This window comes from Acanthopagrus latus, chromosome 7, assembly GCF_904848185.1.
Source record: "Acanthopagrus latus isolate v.2019 chromosome 7, fAcaLat1.1, whole genome shotgun sequence".
NCBI lineage: Eukaryota > Metazoa > Chordata > Actinopteri > Spariformes > Sparidae > Acanthopagrus > Acanthopagrus latus.
The window spans coordinates 16,383,372-16,400,866 of record NC_051045.1 but is presented as its reverse complement, the minus strand read 5'-3'; the positions used below and the strand labels follow the sequence as shown (position 1 = coordinate 16,400,866).

The following is a 17,495-nucleotide window of genomic DNA, read 5'->3' as shown; positions in this document are numbered from 1 at the left end:
TTTTGGTACGGAGCATCACAGACCAGCTGGTTTTTGGCAAACGCAAGCGCACTGTGTGATGTGAAGCTGTCCACATGTGTGTTAAGTTCCTCACATCTGCGCCATCTTTTCTTTTCTTTTTTTTCATTTGCTGTTAAGTGCTCCCAAAACCCTCCGCAACACAAAATCCAAAGACAACCCATCTGTGTGAGTTTTTTTTTTTTTTTTTGAATGTGTCAAAAATAAAATCCTTGCGTGTTCCTGTCAGTGGCAGTACGTTTTCAGATAAGCAGCACAACAGTAAGACTCAGCTGGACCGTGTTGAATGTGATCGCAGCAAACCTTTATCTTAAGCTTCTGGGGTATCTGCCGCAAACCGCAGCAAGGCAGCGGCTCACTAAATATCACATTATGACATTTGAAAATACTGGAAACAAAGAAGGACGTGTCCTAAATGAAAATGACTAAACTGGCCAGCAGCTGGAGAACAATGAATCGATGGCTACAACTCTCCATCATTAGGCGTTAGAACAAACTGTGCACTTCTGCATGCAACTGTCCAGTGATAGTAGAGACTGTTAGGTGTGAGGCAGCTGTCAATCTCTGACGTCAGAGTAGCTCATTAATAAGAAAGCAGAGGGTGCTGTCCAGGGTGCTGAATCCCGAGCCTGGCCTTTCAGTGCACAGCAGCCTCAGCAGTTGTGTCAGCCTGTGTGTGTGTGTGTGTGTGTGTGTGTGATGTGGTGGTAGGTTTATATAGATCGTGCATTAAGACCTATTAGAAAATGTTTCTTGACTGAAGATGGAGAACATTTAACAGCTGACAGTGTTCTCTAGAGGCCCACCATCATGGATCTGCTTCCAGCCCAGGAGGCTGCCAAAATCTACCACACCAACTACGTGAGGAACTCGCGGGCCATCGGCGTCATGTGGGCCGTGTTCACCATCTGCTTCGTCATCATCACCATGGTGGTCTTCATCCAGCCCTACTGGATCGGGGACAGCGTCAACACCCCGCAGGCCGGATACTTCGGCCTCTTCCACTACTGCATCGGTAACGCGCTCACCTCGGAGCTCACCTGCAAGGGCAGCGTGCTGGACTTCGCCTCCATCCCCTCCCCGGCCTTCAGGACCGCCATGTTCTTCGTGGGGACCTCCATGCTGCTGATCGTGGGCACCATGGTCTGCTTCAGCTTGTTCTTCTTCTGCAACGCGGGGAACGTCTACAAGATCTGTGCCTGGATGCAGCTGGCCTCAGGTGAGGAGGAGGAGGAGGAGGAAGAGGAGGGGAAGGTCCATTTACTCCAGTGTTATAGTACTCAATTACTTTAATGGAACAGTTTCATTTTATTTTACTTTATACTTCAACTCCACAACAGCTCAGAGGTTAATATTGTATTTATTTTTTACTCCAATTAATTTACCTGAAAATGATTCTGCTGTTAAGATTGCATTATAAATGTATAACATATGATGCATATTTATCAAAGTTGTAAGAAAGTACAAAAATACTTGAGTAAAAGTGTGAATAGTAACCCAAATGAATAGTATTTGTGTAAAACTATCTGATATTAAATTTTCAATGTTCATGTATGTATATATGTATATTCAATTACCGATAATCGAATCTGATATTCAGCGTTTTTCCTCATCCTGATGAGTAAGGATACATTTTTTTCATCCAGTTACTGATGAAATAAATACATGTTTTAAAAGCCCACAACATGCAGTCTGCAAGGTAACTAGTTTCTAAAGTTATCAAAGAAATGTAGTGGAGGCAAAGGTAAGACATTAGCTTCCAAATGTAGTGGACTGGAAGTGTAAAGTAGCAGAAAATGGAAATGTTCAAGTAAAATACAAGTTGGCTACTATCCCTGAGTAAATGTACTTAGTTACATTCCGTCACTAATATTGATTAAAGTGCTAAACAGCATATAAAGTAGATCAAATTAGATTGTCCATTTCTACATCATACTTTCGATACTTATATGTTCTCGCCTTGAACACCTATGAAGTGTAATGGAGTGTTAAACTGGGGCATTGCTACTTCCCCTTAAGGAAAGAAACTATTACCACTTGTGGCATTCAGCAGCAACAATTAACATGAATGCATCAGGATTTAAAAACAATGTAGGAAAAGACATCATTTTGTGTTGCTTACATACGGTCAAACTCGTATATATAAATCAATAAAATGCAGATGATTAACCCTTAAATATCCTTAGAGTGTTGATATGGAGGCATTTGTACCAACAAAAGTGCCTCTGGGTTTCAAGAATAAGTTCAGTCAATATCTGCTCATCACCATGCTGATGGGAAAAACAGTGTTGTGGCATCCACCTGAACAACTGAAGAGAATGGGAACTAGTCTTAAAATGTAAAAAAAAAAAAAAAAAAAAAAAGTTCCTTCAAGATAAAGGTTTGCTTTTCTTTTCTTTTTTTTTTGCAAAGGTCAAAGGTCACACTGTGGAGAAACATTACAAAGACTCCACCATTTATCTAAACCTTATAGTTGTTTTATCATCATCATCGTCTAATTATGTAAAAACCCACATGTCACATTCCACAAAACCTTTTAGATTTTCACAGGAGTTCATCACAGTGATGATGGAAAACCCTGAAAATGAAGCCGTGGATCTGAGGGATGAGTCAGACCTGCGGCTCTCTTATGAACTGTCTCTGTTGACAAACTCATCGTGTCGTGAGCCGCCTTCACACCTCTCTGGTTTCAGGAGTGGCGTGTGTTTGTACTAGACGTGTTTCTTCATGACTGTGGAAGCCAATAAGAGATCCGGTTTCAGGCCAGACTCTGACACCTCAGAAGGTGGATCGGTTACATGTAACAAGATCAGGTGTTGCTGCGGTGTTAACTCATCTAAACTTGTGCCCGAGGTATGGTAGAGCCAAGGCAACTGGATGTATAATAAAAGCTTCTGTAAGAAGAAGTAATTGGATTCTTTACTTGAGTAAAAGCACCAGCAGTGTTGTAAAAGTACCCAAAAGTCATACTTGAGTAAAAACTAAAGACATCCTGTTAAAATATTACTGTTCAAAGATTTGTCCAGTAGCTATGGCAAAAACCAAAGGGAACTTTACCAGATAAAGAGCTTTTAACATTTAAGAACTTTCATAACAGTACATCATGCAAACTGCACCAGAGAGCATCCTTTGCTCTGCTGCGCCATAAATAAATTAAACCTTTAGCACTTTATGGAGAACATCATGCCTTATCCTGCACGCGGGGGCTCAGGATAAACCTCTCTAATAATTATTTATCAAAGTAAGAGCACACAAGGGGTAATTATTGCAAGGCTCTGCCATTTCAATGACTTTTCTTCCCCCGCAGCCGCACTGATGGTGATGGGCTGCATGATCTACCCAGACGGCTGGGACTCTCCGGAGGTGAAGAGGATGTGTGGCCAGAGAACGGACAAGTACAGCCTGGGGAACTGCACCGTGCGCTGGGCCTACATCCTGGCCATCATCAGCATCTTGGACGCCCTCCTCCTCGCTCTCCTGTCCTTCACCCTCGGCAACCGGCAGGATAAACTGCTGCCAGATGAATTCGAGGTGGAGGGAGGAGGTCAAGGCTAATGCCAACAGGTGAGCAGATAGAACCAGCAGGAACAAAACCAGGGCCCTGAAACTGGAGCAGCTAAATGGAATTCAGCCAACATTCATTTTGTTATGTACACCTTTGCTCGTTACTGCTGTGGCAATTTAAAAGGTGTTCCATGAAAAAAAAAAAAAGTCATTTACACATCAACACGTTAAACATCTTAGAATTATCAGAAAACTTACAAACAATGTTTACTGAACTGTGACTATTTATGTAATCATTTTTTGATGTTGCACTGGACCCATACTTAGCATAACCCGTAGCATGATTTTGGTCATGTATCAGATTATACAAATGGCAGTATGAGGTTAAGTTATTCAACTAGTGTACTACAAAGCAGTATTACAGAGTTGTTTAATAGTCAGCAAAGATCCATTTTGGTAAATCCATTAAATAAATCATACTCAACAAGTGTTTTTCCTTATCTCCAGATACGCCCTGATGAACTCACACCTTCAGGACCACAGTGTGATACAGATGAACAAACATCCAGAGATGTCGTCATGTAGTTTAGGTCAAACTGCTCACCAAACTTGCCTTTGTGTTGTTTTCTGCTGTTTTCAGTTACTTCTGGTTGAATTCAGTTAAGCAGTCCTTTACTGCTCCACAGACCTGTCGAGACCTCTAGACTTTTTGTATTCTGTACTTCATGTCAAATACATAATAAAGTCAGAAAAACCAGCTCGACACAGCCACTTTGCATTGTATGAACATCTGTTTTTATTGTATGGTGCGTTGTACAGTTTTGTAAATTGACAGTTCACATATAGGCTATGTTCCTGAATCTGACACTGATGGTAATTTGTTTTTATCTAGGCCTCAACAGATACATGTGTTACTTGGATATGATCAATTTTGGACACCATTATATATCATCAGATCTCACCATTTCTAATGGTAAAAACAGTGACATTATTGAACAGTTGGCCATACATACAACTGAGCTCAAACACATCTTCCATATGCTTTATTAAAACACAGCTACCCAGCTAAATAATTTTAGCTAAGATATAAGATTTGTTAAAAACTGTACATAACTGTAATATACATAAAGGCAACCTCTTTGGTACAGATATATACAGTTTATTTTTCACTTTTTTTTCCTTTGAATTGGGCTTCTTCACGTGTCATCTTATTGAAACCTAGAACACTATATTCCTGAATTGTAATATGAGAATACCAGCCTCCCATGAGAATGGAAGATCTCATTTATTATAATTAAGTAACCACGCAAGATACCAGGAGACAACGGATTTGTTATGGCTAAATAATGGTCTAAAGTATCAGACAGTGGGTGTCTCCGTAAGAAACTAGAGTCTGTCTGTAGAAATGCTATTACCACAGTCAGTGTAAATGTCAGCCCAGTGTGCAACTTCCTACACCTACTTTACAAATACAAAATATATACCTTACATGTGTAATAGAAGATCAACTAATTCTTAAAAAAACAAAACAACACAGCACTAATGAAAATGTACGAGAAAATAAGTGAAAGCGAGTCCTTTTTTAAGGGGACAAAAATGACCAATAAAGGCTACATATCCTTGATTTGTTTGGGTTTAGTGCAGGAGTGTAACAAAACAAGGATGAGTCACTAGCAGTACAATAACAGGTTTGCTTCGATGGGTGGGTGAACGGAGCACAGCAGTTGGAGCCAACGTGACCACAAAGTAATATAACCCACTGGAATCCCGACGTCATCACACCGAGAGAAGAACCAACAAATACAAAGCAAAACGTACACGGAAGCATCAGCTCAATAACGAGAACATAGGAAGTCCAAAACGACAAAAACAAAAATAAGAGAAATAAATATTCATTTGATATGCCCAAATTGGAAAAAGTGATCTGTTGCAGTCTCTGGAGAGAGTGGGAAGGAAGGGAGGGAGGTGCAATGAGAGGAGGTCTCCACTAGAGGGAGAGCCAAGGGTGGCGCAGGCACTCTGCCGCCGTGGCTCTTTTCTCTGGGATCAGCTCCAGCATGGGAATAAGGAAGTCGGCGAAGCACTCAGCTTCTTCGCGGGGCCACTCGTACTTGTCAATCAGCACCTCCAGCAGGCCCCACGGCTTCAGCTTGGTGATGTGTTTCAAATCACCTGGAGATGGTCAGACAGACAGAGCTGTGTCAGAGAACTGCAACTTCATCCTGTGAATTCCCTACAACAAGCTAGCTCAGACGATAGATCATATTCAAATATCTCGATACGAGCATTACCTGTTCATATATTTGCAAATGACATTTCTAAAAAATAACAGTGATATTTAATATTGGTATATTGTAAGAAATTATAAAAGTTCATGTGCAGAAAACCCTAAGCCTTATGTGCAGAAAGAAGAAGATTTATTACATTTCTAACAGATAGGAGGAAATAGTGAAGTGGCTCCTGGGCTGAGCTGAACAGGCAGAAAAACTTCTCTAATCATAACACTGACACCTTTACCTTTCTTGGTGAAAAAATCCTTGGAATATTTGCCGCTCATTATGAGTTTGCGTGGGACACTCCCCAGCAGCTCAATGATCAGCGCTATATGGTCTATGTGGCAGACGGTGGCAAGAGGAGAGGGAAAGACAGACAAAACACACAACAGATTTATCAGACAATGTCCCAATCACAGGCCCACTCTGGGTGTGGAGGGCTGAGGATGAGAGCGGTCAGACTGACAGCACACACACTTAGGTCCGATCGTTGTGTTTGGGGCACAGACCTTAAAGTTTGATCAAACATGGCCACCAGGACATTAAAAAGGTGCTCAAACCTTATACAGCGCCAGATCAGTAAATACTCTGTATCCACATGTTCATTTAGTTCAATGTCACATTAAACTACAGTAGTGTTTTATGACATTTCACCACCTACAACTAAAGGTATCAAATCCATTTCAAAGTCACCAATTTTTGATGAAGGTATTTAATCAGTCATATTCTTTTTAAACATGCTTATAAACCCAAAACTTTTCCTCATTCTTGGTTGTAAGCCACTGGCTATATATAAAGACGGATAACATGACAGCTCCCCAAAAGTCAAGCCAAAAACATCACAATCGCCCCCTGGTGGTTGGATGCAGCAAAGACCCGATCCCTCTGAACAGATGGTACTTGGGTATATGGTCAAAACTACAAACTCTAAATACAGGTAGAATACATTTTTCCCTGGATTTTTCTGTCATTTGAGGCCGTTCTTATTATGCTTATAAATGGGTTAGCATTCACTTTTCTTATGTTTGGTTTTAATTAGTTAATTGATCTTCATTTTCATATATGATTTAATATATATTATTCATACATGTCAAATATGATGACTGAGGATGTTTTCTGGACATTTTACACTTGTTTTAAAAACTCAAAATTACTTTACTTGACTTTTGAAAAGTTTCAAGAATTAAACTGATCCCTTTACGGCGACTGCAAGGTTCAATCAAGTATCAAAAGTCTAGCCAAGTCCTCTGGCTACATCTGAGGAGGTCCTGAATGTACTGCCACCAGACAATCTTTGGCAGAACCACTGACACCTGAATCAATACCTGATGGCTCTGCTCAAACAAACACTCATTTATTGGCCTGTATTCATTATTTTGCTTAGTAGAGCTGAACGTGCTGACCAGATCCTTCACCCTTCACCTGCCATCCACCGCCCCCAGAGCGAGCCACTGACAGAGGGGTGGCATACCTCTCTTGGTGAAGTATTCCTGTGAGTATTTCCCACTCAGAGCATAGTGACGAGGGATTTTACCGAGCAACTCAATCATGAGAGCAAGATGGTCTGGAAATGAGGCACATCAGAGGAGGAGAGGGAGGACAGAGAGTCAGTGGGTAACAGTTTGACAAGAGGAGGAGATGGGAGAGAGATGGCAAACAGTCATGTCGAACAATGGATGATGATGATGATGACAGCCTCGTATGAGAAGAAGCACATGTATCAGCAGCCTATATTATTTCTTCACATCAACAGCTATTAAAACATTTTTAACAGAGGCCATTCACTTTGAAATAGGAAAACAAACCCTTAAGACTGAAACTAAGGCTTTAAGTTCAGCCAACAAGGCCACTTGCACTTAAACTTGTACAGCAGATTGTGATGCAGGATGAGTGCATAGTCCAATTAAATAGAAGGATCGTCACATAACAGAAAGGTGTGGAAGAACATTAAACAGTAGACTCATAAGTTCATGTAATGCAAGCGAAAAAGCTGCAGGGCATGTGGCAATTAACTGAAGGTTGCGTCTAAGCACATACCTGACATGCTGCAACAGAATCAAGTCAGTGCAGAAAGTTAAGCAGCAAGCCAACATGAACATACAGAAAGCATATGGAGGGGAAAAAGGAAACATGGAGCGTGGGTGAGGACGTGATGAAGAGAGGAGTGATGAGTGAGGAAATGAAAGATGGCCCCGTCTCCAGTGCGGCGAAAAAAATGTGGTTTTGAGGTGTTAAAGAGGAAATAGACACAGGAATGTTGGTACTCATCATCACATGATTCACATTTACATATCCTCTTAATCTGAGAGCATTTAAAAATCACTGTAATGGAGTACCTCACTTAAGTGTTAAGACTGTGAAAAAGTAAGCAAAGTGCACTCCAACTTATTGTGTGAACGGCACAATAACTTGGAGTGAAGGTCACAACTTGCCATGCTTACTGTGAAACTCTTATAATATTTTTAATAATTGACAAGAGCAGTACAACACCAGTGAAGGCCAATATATCAAGAAAAATGTCATGAAGCTTTTCACAGAAGCAAGAACTGTTCACAGTTACCACAAATGCTAAAAGCCTCTTACCAGTGTCGAAGTTCAAAAATATTTCCAAGTATAGTACTTATTATTAATATTGTACACTTATAATTGGATAAAACAGAGAATGGACAGGAAGAGGAAGTCCCAGCAATACCTTCATCCCTGGAATAATCCTCCCCAGAATGTGGTTCAAACAAGTAGTCCCCTGTGACAAGCTCAAAGGCCTGCAGAGACAACACAATCATAATAAACACAGGAAAAGACACATTTACTACCTCCCACTTATTCTTACATGATAAATTAGACCATGATTTTTGTCACAAGTTCGCATATAGTGCAATAGCCGCCACTGCAATTTCTCACCATGCAGGCTGTGCTCCAGATATCAGCCGGTGTGCTGTATCCAGAACCAATAAGCACCTCTAAGGACCGGTACTGCCGTGTCTGGATGTCTTCTGTAAAGTGCTTGTGCTGAGAGAGGGAGACAGAGGAGAAACAAACAGATTCAACAACCTGTGTAAGTAACAGAGTCTGAATGAGACTGAAGAGAGAATAATTACAAATATCAGTTCAACAAGTGGCTGGAAGATTAAAGTATTTCTATTTCGGTAGCTTGATGACAGTGGAAGGCTCCGGCCCTAATCAGGAAATCCCTAAGATCATTAGTAGGACACTCACCACCCAGCAGGCATTTCCCAAGTCTGCGATCTTGACCTTGATCTGGTCTGCATTGAGTGGCTCAAGGGGGTTAACTAGCAGGGATCCTGCTGTTAGCTTGCCTACATCAGAGAAGAGAGAGAGAGAGCGACAGAGAGATAAGGATGGTAGATACTAACAGTCAAAATAAAGTCTATGACTTCATTTAAGCAGCCCAGTCGGAGCAAACAGCTCCTTCAAAACCTCTTTACACTTAGATGAAGCAATTTGGCTGACTAACCGTTTCTCAGGCTTTCCTCATTTCTATATGGACAGTCCTCCTGCAAAATGCTGTGCTCCAGCTCTCCTTCCTCCAGCCCAGCATGGTGGTATCTCTCTGTGACTCCACTGCTGTGACCTGCCCTGCCTTTAGTCTCAGTGTCCAACTCCTTGAGATCTGCAGAGTCCACACCGTTGCAGACGGGGTGAACAGAATCCTTGGCCTGCTCCTCCTGGCTGGCACATTTCTCAGAGGGCTCTGCGTTTCCATTGTGTTGGTCTTCGTCCCTCCATGGAGGCTGTCTCTGGTCTACCTCCACATGGCCATTGCAGTTCACTTCTGACAGCCCTTCTGGTCCCAACCGCATGAGCTCGGCACTGATGCTGCTCTCTGAAAATAATCGGTCGAAGAAAGATGATAAGAATGTCCGAATGACTCATACCAGGATTTTATTTCTGTCTTACAACATGACAGACCTAAAACCAATGGCAATAAATATGTAAGGTCTGACCCTTGATTCTTACCTTGTATTTCCTCATTCTCTAGCTCTTGAAGAGACACCTGTCTGAGAGGAGCACAGGCCCGTCCCTTAGGACTCTGTGGGTCCTCCTCGTCATCGTCTTCTTCCTCTCGTGTCTCTGTAGTCTTTTCCATCTCCTCCAGGTCCATGATGCACTTTTCCAGCAGCTCTGCCTGACGCTTCTGCTTCTTTTTAATCTTCTTCTTCTTGTTCTTTGACATTTTAACCGCCTGTATGAATAGAGGAAATAAATTAGCTCTCGTGGATAGCAGCTTCATTGTAGGTGGATGACTGTTATACAGAGCATATCGAAGGCTGGTGTCCTATGTTAAAAGGGAAATAAGAAATAGGCTGTACCTGTTTTGGAGCAGGTGCTGTGCTTACTGAAAAGAGAATGAGTATAAACTGTTACCAAACTATGCTCATTAATGTATGTGACATGACCATGTGTGTTTGTGTGTGTGCGCGCGTGTGTGTCTCATACTTGCTGAACCGGAGGGAGGAGGTGCCCCAGCCCTCTGCCACTCTGTGGCTTCAGCTGCGAGCTTTCGTACATACGACTCATCAACGCTCATGAGGATATTCTCCGGCTTAATGTCTGTGTGGATGATCTGACACTTTGTGTGCAGGTAGTCCAGGCCTTGGAGAACCTGTGAAATGAATTAAATGAATGGAGAATAACTACACTGGTTGTAAAAATTAAACTGTGTATAGCGAAAGAAGCACAGGCAGGCCCATTTTTTGCGTTTTTGAAGTTCTTATACAATTCTGTAGCCTCCAAGTGGTGTTCCTTAGTTATTAAGGAACATTCAAACTTGGTCAAACGATGTCTGTTTCATAGTCAAAAACGCAATCCCAAGCACCTCTCAAACCAGGTGCCCTAAAGTAGCTTTCCACCTGATGACGTCACTCCAAACAAATCTCCAAGCCGGCCGAATGTGCCTCTCCCCCTCATGATTGAGGGCTGCACGTCTGTGTGTACAGACACAGACACACATTTGAGAGCTGGCCACACACGGCTGACAGGATGAGGTGTGTGCTTCTGCTAAATGAAATAGAATCAGACAATGCAGCACCTTTCCCATAGGACTGTTTTTGTTCTTTAGAAGAAAACCGCTGTAAAACAATCAAAAATTAACATTGTATTTTACTGATTCACTGCTTTGAGCATGCTAATGCCACTCCCTCTCTTCATTCACGCTACAGCTCACTCCACTATTTCTGTCTGATTCTCTTGTTCTCCCTTGTTGAGCTGCGGAGTAGGTGCCGACTTTGAACAGTGTTTTTACAAATAACAACTGACAAATCTGTTTGTTGTATCATGACATCACAAGGCTCAGTTTATTCTGTCACCGCTCATACAGTGAACAATCAACAGAAAATACTCCACCCTGACTTGTTTCCACCCGTCACACAGCCTGGAGGCTACCTGGCTCTTATAAACATCTGGAAGCTAAAACTGAACCTTCATCATAAGTAACCAGCAAACAAATGAAGACAGTGATGGTCTTGTGTTACCTGTCTTACGATGCTCTTGACACATGGAAGGGGCAGCCCTTGGTAATTGGACTTTATGATCCACTTTAGTAAGTGATGGCCCAACACCTCAAACACCATGCAGACATCTGAAGACCGTAGCAGTTAAGATATCAACAGTTTTAACAAGTGAAAACCAATTAAAGGAAAACCATTTACTAAAAACAATGAAGCTCTGTGGTCATTTACCTACATAAGGAGTAGCCTTATTATTTATACAGAAAAGAGAGCAGGTCAGAGGACTGCAAACACTGCAGTGTTGTTTGGGAGTCTCACATTACAGCTACAGCAATCCCTGTGGCATCCAGAGGATCTTACTCAGCCAAAGTGTTGTGATAGGTGGACGCACACAGTTCCAGTTGGTACACCCGTCACCTGTTGTTTACTTTGTTACTTGCATACTGCTTTCCAGCTAAATTTGACACCAGAGGAAAGAATGATTCTTTCCCTGACAAAGTATTTTCCTTTGCAGGCTTTGGTCTTTCCAGTAGGAGGAGATTAAACAGACCAAATCAGAGTCATAAAAAAGTCCAAGAAGCATTTGCAATATCTGGCTGTAAAGGATACGAGTTCCATTAACACCAGAGATCTTGAAGTCGTCTAGCAGCTGGACCACCATCTCCCGGTTAGGATCATTGGGGTCTGAGTTTCTTACCTGGGGACAAGGAAAAGAACACCACAATCTGAAACAATCATAACTTACACTTGCTAATTTAAGGCTGGACCAATACAGGTTTCACACATATGTCACTATGTAAAGTGAGCAGTGGTTTGCACTGTAAGTCATGTTGTCCTTGAATCATGACCGTGAATCATCAGTACATATCTGTGTACATTTCATGATGTTACAATTCATGTTATTCCAACTCACACCAGCTGTAATACTTTGTGCATTTTACACAGCTACTTACAGATCTGAGGAGTTTGATCTCATCCACCGCCGTCTCCGTGTAGTGCTCCGCACTCTTCACCACCTTCATTGCAACAAACCTCTTCACCCTGCAACCACAGAGAAAGTACGTTTGCTAACAGGAAGCACTGTATAAAGGTCCTACCGCAGACTCACAGTGAGCAACTGCTGAATCCAAGCTCCAAAACAAAAACAGTGCAGTGAAAACATGCAGGTAAGGTATTCTCGTACTGGATGTCCCAGGCGAGCCACACAGTCGAGAAGTGTCCCCAGCCCAGTTTCCGGATTACGTGGTATTTTCCATTATAAAGGTCTCCTACTTTCACATGGTGGTAGCCACCTGGATGAGCAGAAATGCATTTTGGTTAGACAACATGTACACACAGTCAGCCAGAATTGATTACAACATAATTAAAGTAATACTTAGGTTACTGTAAGCATTTACTTATTTACTGGAAACCGAACAAATGCTTTAATCAAGTGTTCTGATATGGTGTTCTGATCACAAACCCTGCGTTTTACTGTGCATGATACTGTGCATGATACACGTGCAACATACTAAGTAAGATGAGACTCACCTTTGCAGTAGTCATGAGGGTCCTCCTGCTCTTCATCATCAGAGCCGAGAATCTCCTCAAGCTCCTCTGGTTCCTGAGGTGACGCTTCTGCCTGGGGCTGCTGTCGGGCTCTGGGATTGACCGGCTGCCTGATGGACAAACACATTCACACCAACCATCACAGACTTCATCAGGAACAAAGCCATCTTTCGGTTATACAGACCACCTTTATGTAATAACTTTCACAGAACCTCACACCAAAAGCCTGTCTTTTAATCATTTAGATGCCAAATGTACACTTAACCGCACTTAACCTTCATTAGCCTCCATCCAATACATTTAAGCACACCTACAAATCCAGCCCAATGCATCACAGGTAACTGTTCCCAAGATTATAAAGCAGTAGTTGGCATTCACCAACTAGGAATGACATCATCAGCTTTTGTGTAACTGCCATCGTGGGTCTTGGTTTGTCTTGATGACACCAAAGTGATAATTAAGTATCTGTCCTGGTGACTGAATATAAGCCAAATGTTTCATTAAAACTGATGGTAAACCCCATAAAGAATGTTGTATGTCCAGGGCTAATGGGCTCTGTATCTAGAATAAACAAATGAACAAAAACATTTTACCAACTGACAGAGCCATGCAGACGAATACACTGTCAGTTTAGAAAAGTGGACCACACCTATTAGGCGCCTCTGATGACTCAAAACTGCATTTAAACTTCTAGATTTTGTTCATGCTGGTGATGACAAGGAGCAGCCAAAGCCGAATCCAACTCTTCCTGGCACAACAGATCCTCACTGACACTCCTGCTTCCACAGATCTCACACAATACAGAATATCCCAAACATTCAAAGATATCTGTGTTGCAGGTTATATGTTCTTAATGAACAGCCATTCAGCTGTCAACACATGTCCGAACATCCTACATAGGTTATAAGCATGCACTGTGAAACTGTATTATTTAGGAAAATATAAAACACTGCTGAGTCAGAACATCAGTAATTGGTACCCTGATCGGGGTCAAGAAAACTGCAGCTGCATTAATGAGGATAGAATATATGCATCATCATCAAGAAAAGATAAGTGAACAAGCCTGTTTGCCACTCATACCCTGCAATTAAAAAGCTCAGTTACTTTCTCATTATGCAGGGTTTTCAGAGAGACAAAGAACATCTAAAGTAGTGGTGAAATTCTCTTGGTACCTCATGATTCCATTTCGGTGGCTAAAATATGATTGTATGACTTTAATTGGTCTTGATGCACCGAAAGTTTTAATGCAATTTACTTTTTTCTTACCGTGTGACTTACTTATTACTTTACAAAATGTAGTGTACTTGTAATGATCCATAATCAAAATAAAACAGATGAAACTAGAATAATGTTAGTGATTATACACATAACATTTTTGGCATTGAGCACATGTAGAAAGGAAATATATGAACAGCTATGCACATGGTTTACATTTTGATGGGTTTGTGTTTGTTGTAACTAGTCTTTTGACTGGGATTGCAGCTACCAATATATCAAAGCAGGCATCCTGAACAACAGAAAGTGTTGTGTGCAAAAGTGAATACTGTATATGATACTGTATATATAACATGTACTTTAATTCATAAAGGGATATACCAGCATTATATGGGCTATGCAGTATGTTTTAAAAAAAAAATCATACTGCAATTAACAATATGGTAATTGCAATATAATTCACTATTAATGGGAATGATCATCACACTTTTTCCATTCCAATTTTAATTTTCACTGAAAAAATCTTTTTAAAAAATCATAATGAAGTGACATTTGCTGTCATCTGCATCGAACAAACTTATTTTCTTACATCTGGAGAACAAGATTTGTGGGCCAGGGGATCTCTATAGCACTACAGTGCTTCATAAAAATGCCATTTTCGGTCACACATTTTACCTTTCATCAGCATCCTTCGACTAGATATTGTAATTTCAATTATCGTTTAATTAACTGTGAAGCCCACTTTAAATGTTTTATTTTTTTAAAATCATACAAATCTTTAAAATTGATTAAGCTTTACACTTCAGGACATGTCAAATCATAATTAGTCACTGTACATATTACTAGAAGATATTACCTTGGCATATGAGTACTTTGTCTATATATGTGCAACATCCTATAATCTGTGTTTGCCACAGTTCAGCTTCTAATATTAACTTGAAAGCCAAACAGCCTGATGTGACTTCCTCCACAGAGGAGATTAAGGCTGCTCATCACCATGGGAGCCAAGAGAGCCAAGATCACATTCAAATAAATTCCTGAACTGGTCTGTAGCTTCTCACAAATGGGCTGCTGGTTTCCACATAATCTGCAACCCACTTATTCATGCTTGACATGGTTAGTTGAAGCAGAGAGGCTTTAGAGCTTGTTTGTGCACTGACGACAGAACAAAAAGCTGCAATTAATTACAGAATCATTTTGACTGGATTGTGTCTTTCTAGGGATGCTTTTCCATTTAAAATACATTCATTACCGTTCCAATTCTGCAATTACTGTAATTAATCACATTATTTAAGGAAGCACCTAGAATTGATGAGAATGAATAATGAATCTTCTCAACTTTCATACTAAGCACTTCATTCAACAGTGGGAAAAGGAATATAATTATCTAAATGTGGAGCCAGACACAACTCAAATGAGTCATCTCTTCTCTAATTCCGGCTGGGTGCTCCTGTATTTTGCTGGTGCAGATCATGTTAAGGTGTGAAGGCAACTGCGTGTAATACTAAGGTTGTTCGGATGTACATTTTCCCTTAGTGGCTTTCACTAAACTGCTCATGACAACCAATTCAAAGCTTGTATACTCCGCTATGTCCTCAAGATGACTGAGAATGTCGTCTATACATATGGTGCTCAGCATGCAAGGATAACTGTGGCATGCGACGGAACTGTTAAAGTTATATTTAGTTTCTCAGTGTCATATGATTATTATGCATAATGTACATGCCAGTTTCAGAGGTGAGTATCTGCAATAGGGCTGTTTTCAGCTAAATACCATGCTTCGGTGGGCTGATGTGGGCTTCTTCATTCTCTGGTTTTAAATATAGCACAGGCCGTTATGTAACACTCCGGAGGATGCCACTGATGGCATGATTAGTAGATTGGGTTAGGTACACGAAAACAATCAGTATTGGAGATCGGCGCTTGCTTGGTCTATTTTGAGCCCCAAATGCTGCATTATCCTAATGCAACTATTCATAAACTATTCTGATAGTAGGACATAGCCATCGGGTGGTGTATTTCAGGCACTGCGTTCTGCACATTCTATGCGGATGGCTTACAACTTACATCCTACTAAAAAAAAAATTGTCCAAGTGAATAATGCTGGTGGCCTCACTTGAACCCCTCTGAAAACCAACCCACAGCCTTCAATCTCGTGATTCTTTTGACATATAGTCACACCAGTCTCCTTTATCTTTGGATCATGCACAGACCAAAATAAACGTATGAGTGCGAGCATGCAGTCAAGGACCTTGTGTCATTCTCACATTTAATGTACGGACAGCACATGTGTCAGACTGCGACGTACAACCACCTCTGACTGGGCACAGCTGACAAAATGCATGCATGAGGGGTGGCAGAGACAACATGAAGAGACGGGACAGAGACTCACTTCTTGCTGGTCTTCTTTGCTTTCGACCTCTTCTTCCTCGCCTGGAGTGCCAGAACTGTCAGAAGAAACCAGACCAATTATTAAGCTATTGTCTGGGAGCCGTTTGTTGTCTGAGTGACATTACAAGAAAAACAAAAAAGAGAAAGGATGACACCGTCTGAAGGAAAGGATACAACTGCCTCACCCTACAGCTGGGAAACTCGCTCACTATGCCGCGTACTACAGTATATAATATGTTCTATAAATATCTAAATCAGAATTGCAGTGCATCTGTCGGACTGTCAGACACCCAGTTTGTTACTGGAAGCCATCTAATGTTAAGTAACATCACTTAGCTACCAACCTGGTAACCGTTCTTCCAAAAAGACTAACGGCTGTGAAATAATTTGAGACACTCTGGTGGTTGAATGGTCGGTTAAAACAGTAACTAGCCAATGTTAATGTTGCCGGTGTAAAATTACGAGAGCGAGACAGCTAAGCGCAGCTACATAATCCTGACATGTCCCATTGAAGCTAAAGCTAATGTCTAGAGAGCTAACGTAGCTCAACAGTGCGTGACAGACGCGTTCAATTAAAGCACCATCTGAATGTTTGCTGCTCGGCCAAAAATTCACATTTGTGGCTGCGGAGGAACATCAACAGCAGCCTCCATACACACACGAGCTGATATTACCCGTACGGTGCGCGGCGTGTCGGTGTAAAGATTTACCTTTTCTCTCCATGTTGGCTGGATTCGTAGCCTAGCCGTTAGCTACACCACCAGTGATCGAATGTTCCACGCATGCGCACTGGTTCGTTTTGCTCAAGGGGCGCTTCCCCGGTGATGCCTCCACCTGGGCTTCAAACCAGTCACTTCTTTACGATTTTTTTTTTCACTACAGTGGAGCTGCAGGGAAGCAAAGACAATGAGCAGCCTGTTTTAAGGAAGTATTTTAAATGTTAGTGCTGATGCGATAGCCAACTCGTTTTTTTGTTTTGTTTTGTTTTGTTTTTTAACCCTTTATTTACTTTTGCTGTATGACACAATGTGTCCACCCAGCAATACTGGCAGGGAGCTGCACAATGTCATATGTGGTG

The 17,495-nt window shown here is 41.4% G+C and overlaps 2 protein-coding genes across 3 annotated transcripts; one reads left to right on the top strand and one right to left on the bottom strand.

The window, feature by feature from the left end:
• Nucleotides 1-229: 229 nt before the first annotated feature.
• lhfpl5b (LHFPL tetraspan subfamily member 5b) lies at nt 230-4,200 on the top strand. Its single transcript, XM_037104475.1, has 3 exons — nt 230-1,237; nt 3,326-3,582; nt 4,030-4,200. The coding sequence occupies exons 1-2, from the start codon at nt 829-831 to the stop codon at nt 3,571-3,573; spliced, it is 657 nt and encodes a 218-aa protein (XP_036960370.1). The 5' UTR covers nt 230-828; the 3' UTR covers nt 3,574-3,582; nt 4,030-4,200.
• Nucleotides 4,201-4,294: 94 nt separating this feature from the next.
• srpk1a (SRSF protein kinase 1a) lies at nt 4,295-17,229 on the bottom strand. Of its 2 annotated transcripts, none has more exons than XM_037104670.1 (16): nt 17,128-17,229; nt 16,419-16,473; nt 12,794-12,921; nt 12,447-12,555; nt 12,217-12,304; nt 11,873-11,960; nt 11,288-11,394; nt 10,254-10,419; nt 10,127-10,152; nt 9,774-9,999; nt 9,271-9,639; nt 9,012-9,112; nt 8,697-8,804; nt 8,488-8,557; nt 7,267-7,359; nt 4,295-5,694 (listed from the first exon to the last, which is right to left on the bottom strand). In XM_037104670.1, exons 1-16 carry the CDS (start codon nt 17,138-17,140, stop codon nt 5,510-5,512), a joined length of 1,932 nt encoding a protein of 643 aa, XP_036960565.1. In that variant the 5' UTR covers nt 17,141-17,229; the 3' UTR covers nt 4,295-5,509. The 2 variants fall into 2 exon arrangements, with proteins under 2 accessions (XP_036960565.1, XP_036960564.1); XM_037104669.1 differs by lacking the exon at nt 7,267-7,359 and adding an exon at nt 6,040-6,132.
• Between the last annotated feature and the right edge of the window lie 266 nt (nt 17,230-17,495).

Excerpts from the sequence above, each read along its gene's own strand:
- lhfpl5b (XM_037104475.1), top strand. The coding sequence starts at position 829 with ATGGATCTGCTTCCAGCCCAGGAGGCTGCCAAAATCTACCACACCAAC. Across the intron at positions 1,238-3,325 it reads CTGGATGCAGCTGGCCTCAG|CCGCACTGATGGTGATGGGC; the intron begins GTGAGGAGGAGG and ends CTTCCCCCGCAG.
- srpk1a (XM_037104670.1), bottom strand. Across the intron at positions 11,961-12,216 it reads AGATCAAACTCCTCAGATCT|GTAAGAAACTCAGACCCCAA; the intron begins GTAAGTAGCTGT and ends CCTTGTCCCCAG. Across the intron at positions 10,420-11,287 it reads TCAAGAGCATCGTAAGACAG|GTTCTCCAAGGCCTGGACTA; the intron begins GTAACACAAGAC and ends TTCATTTCACAG.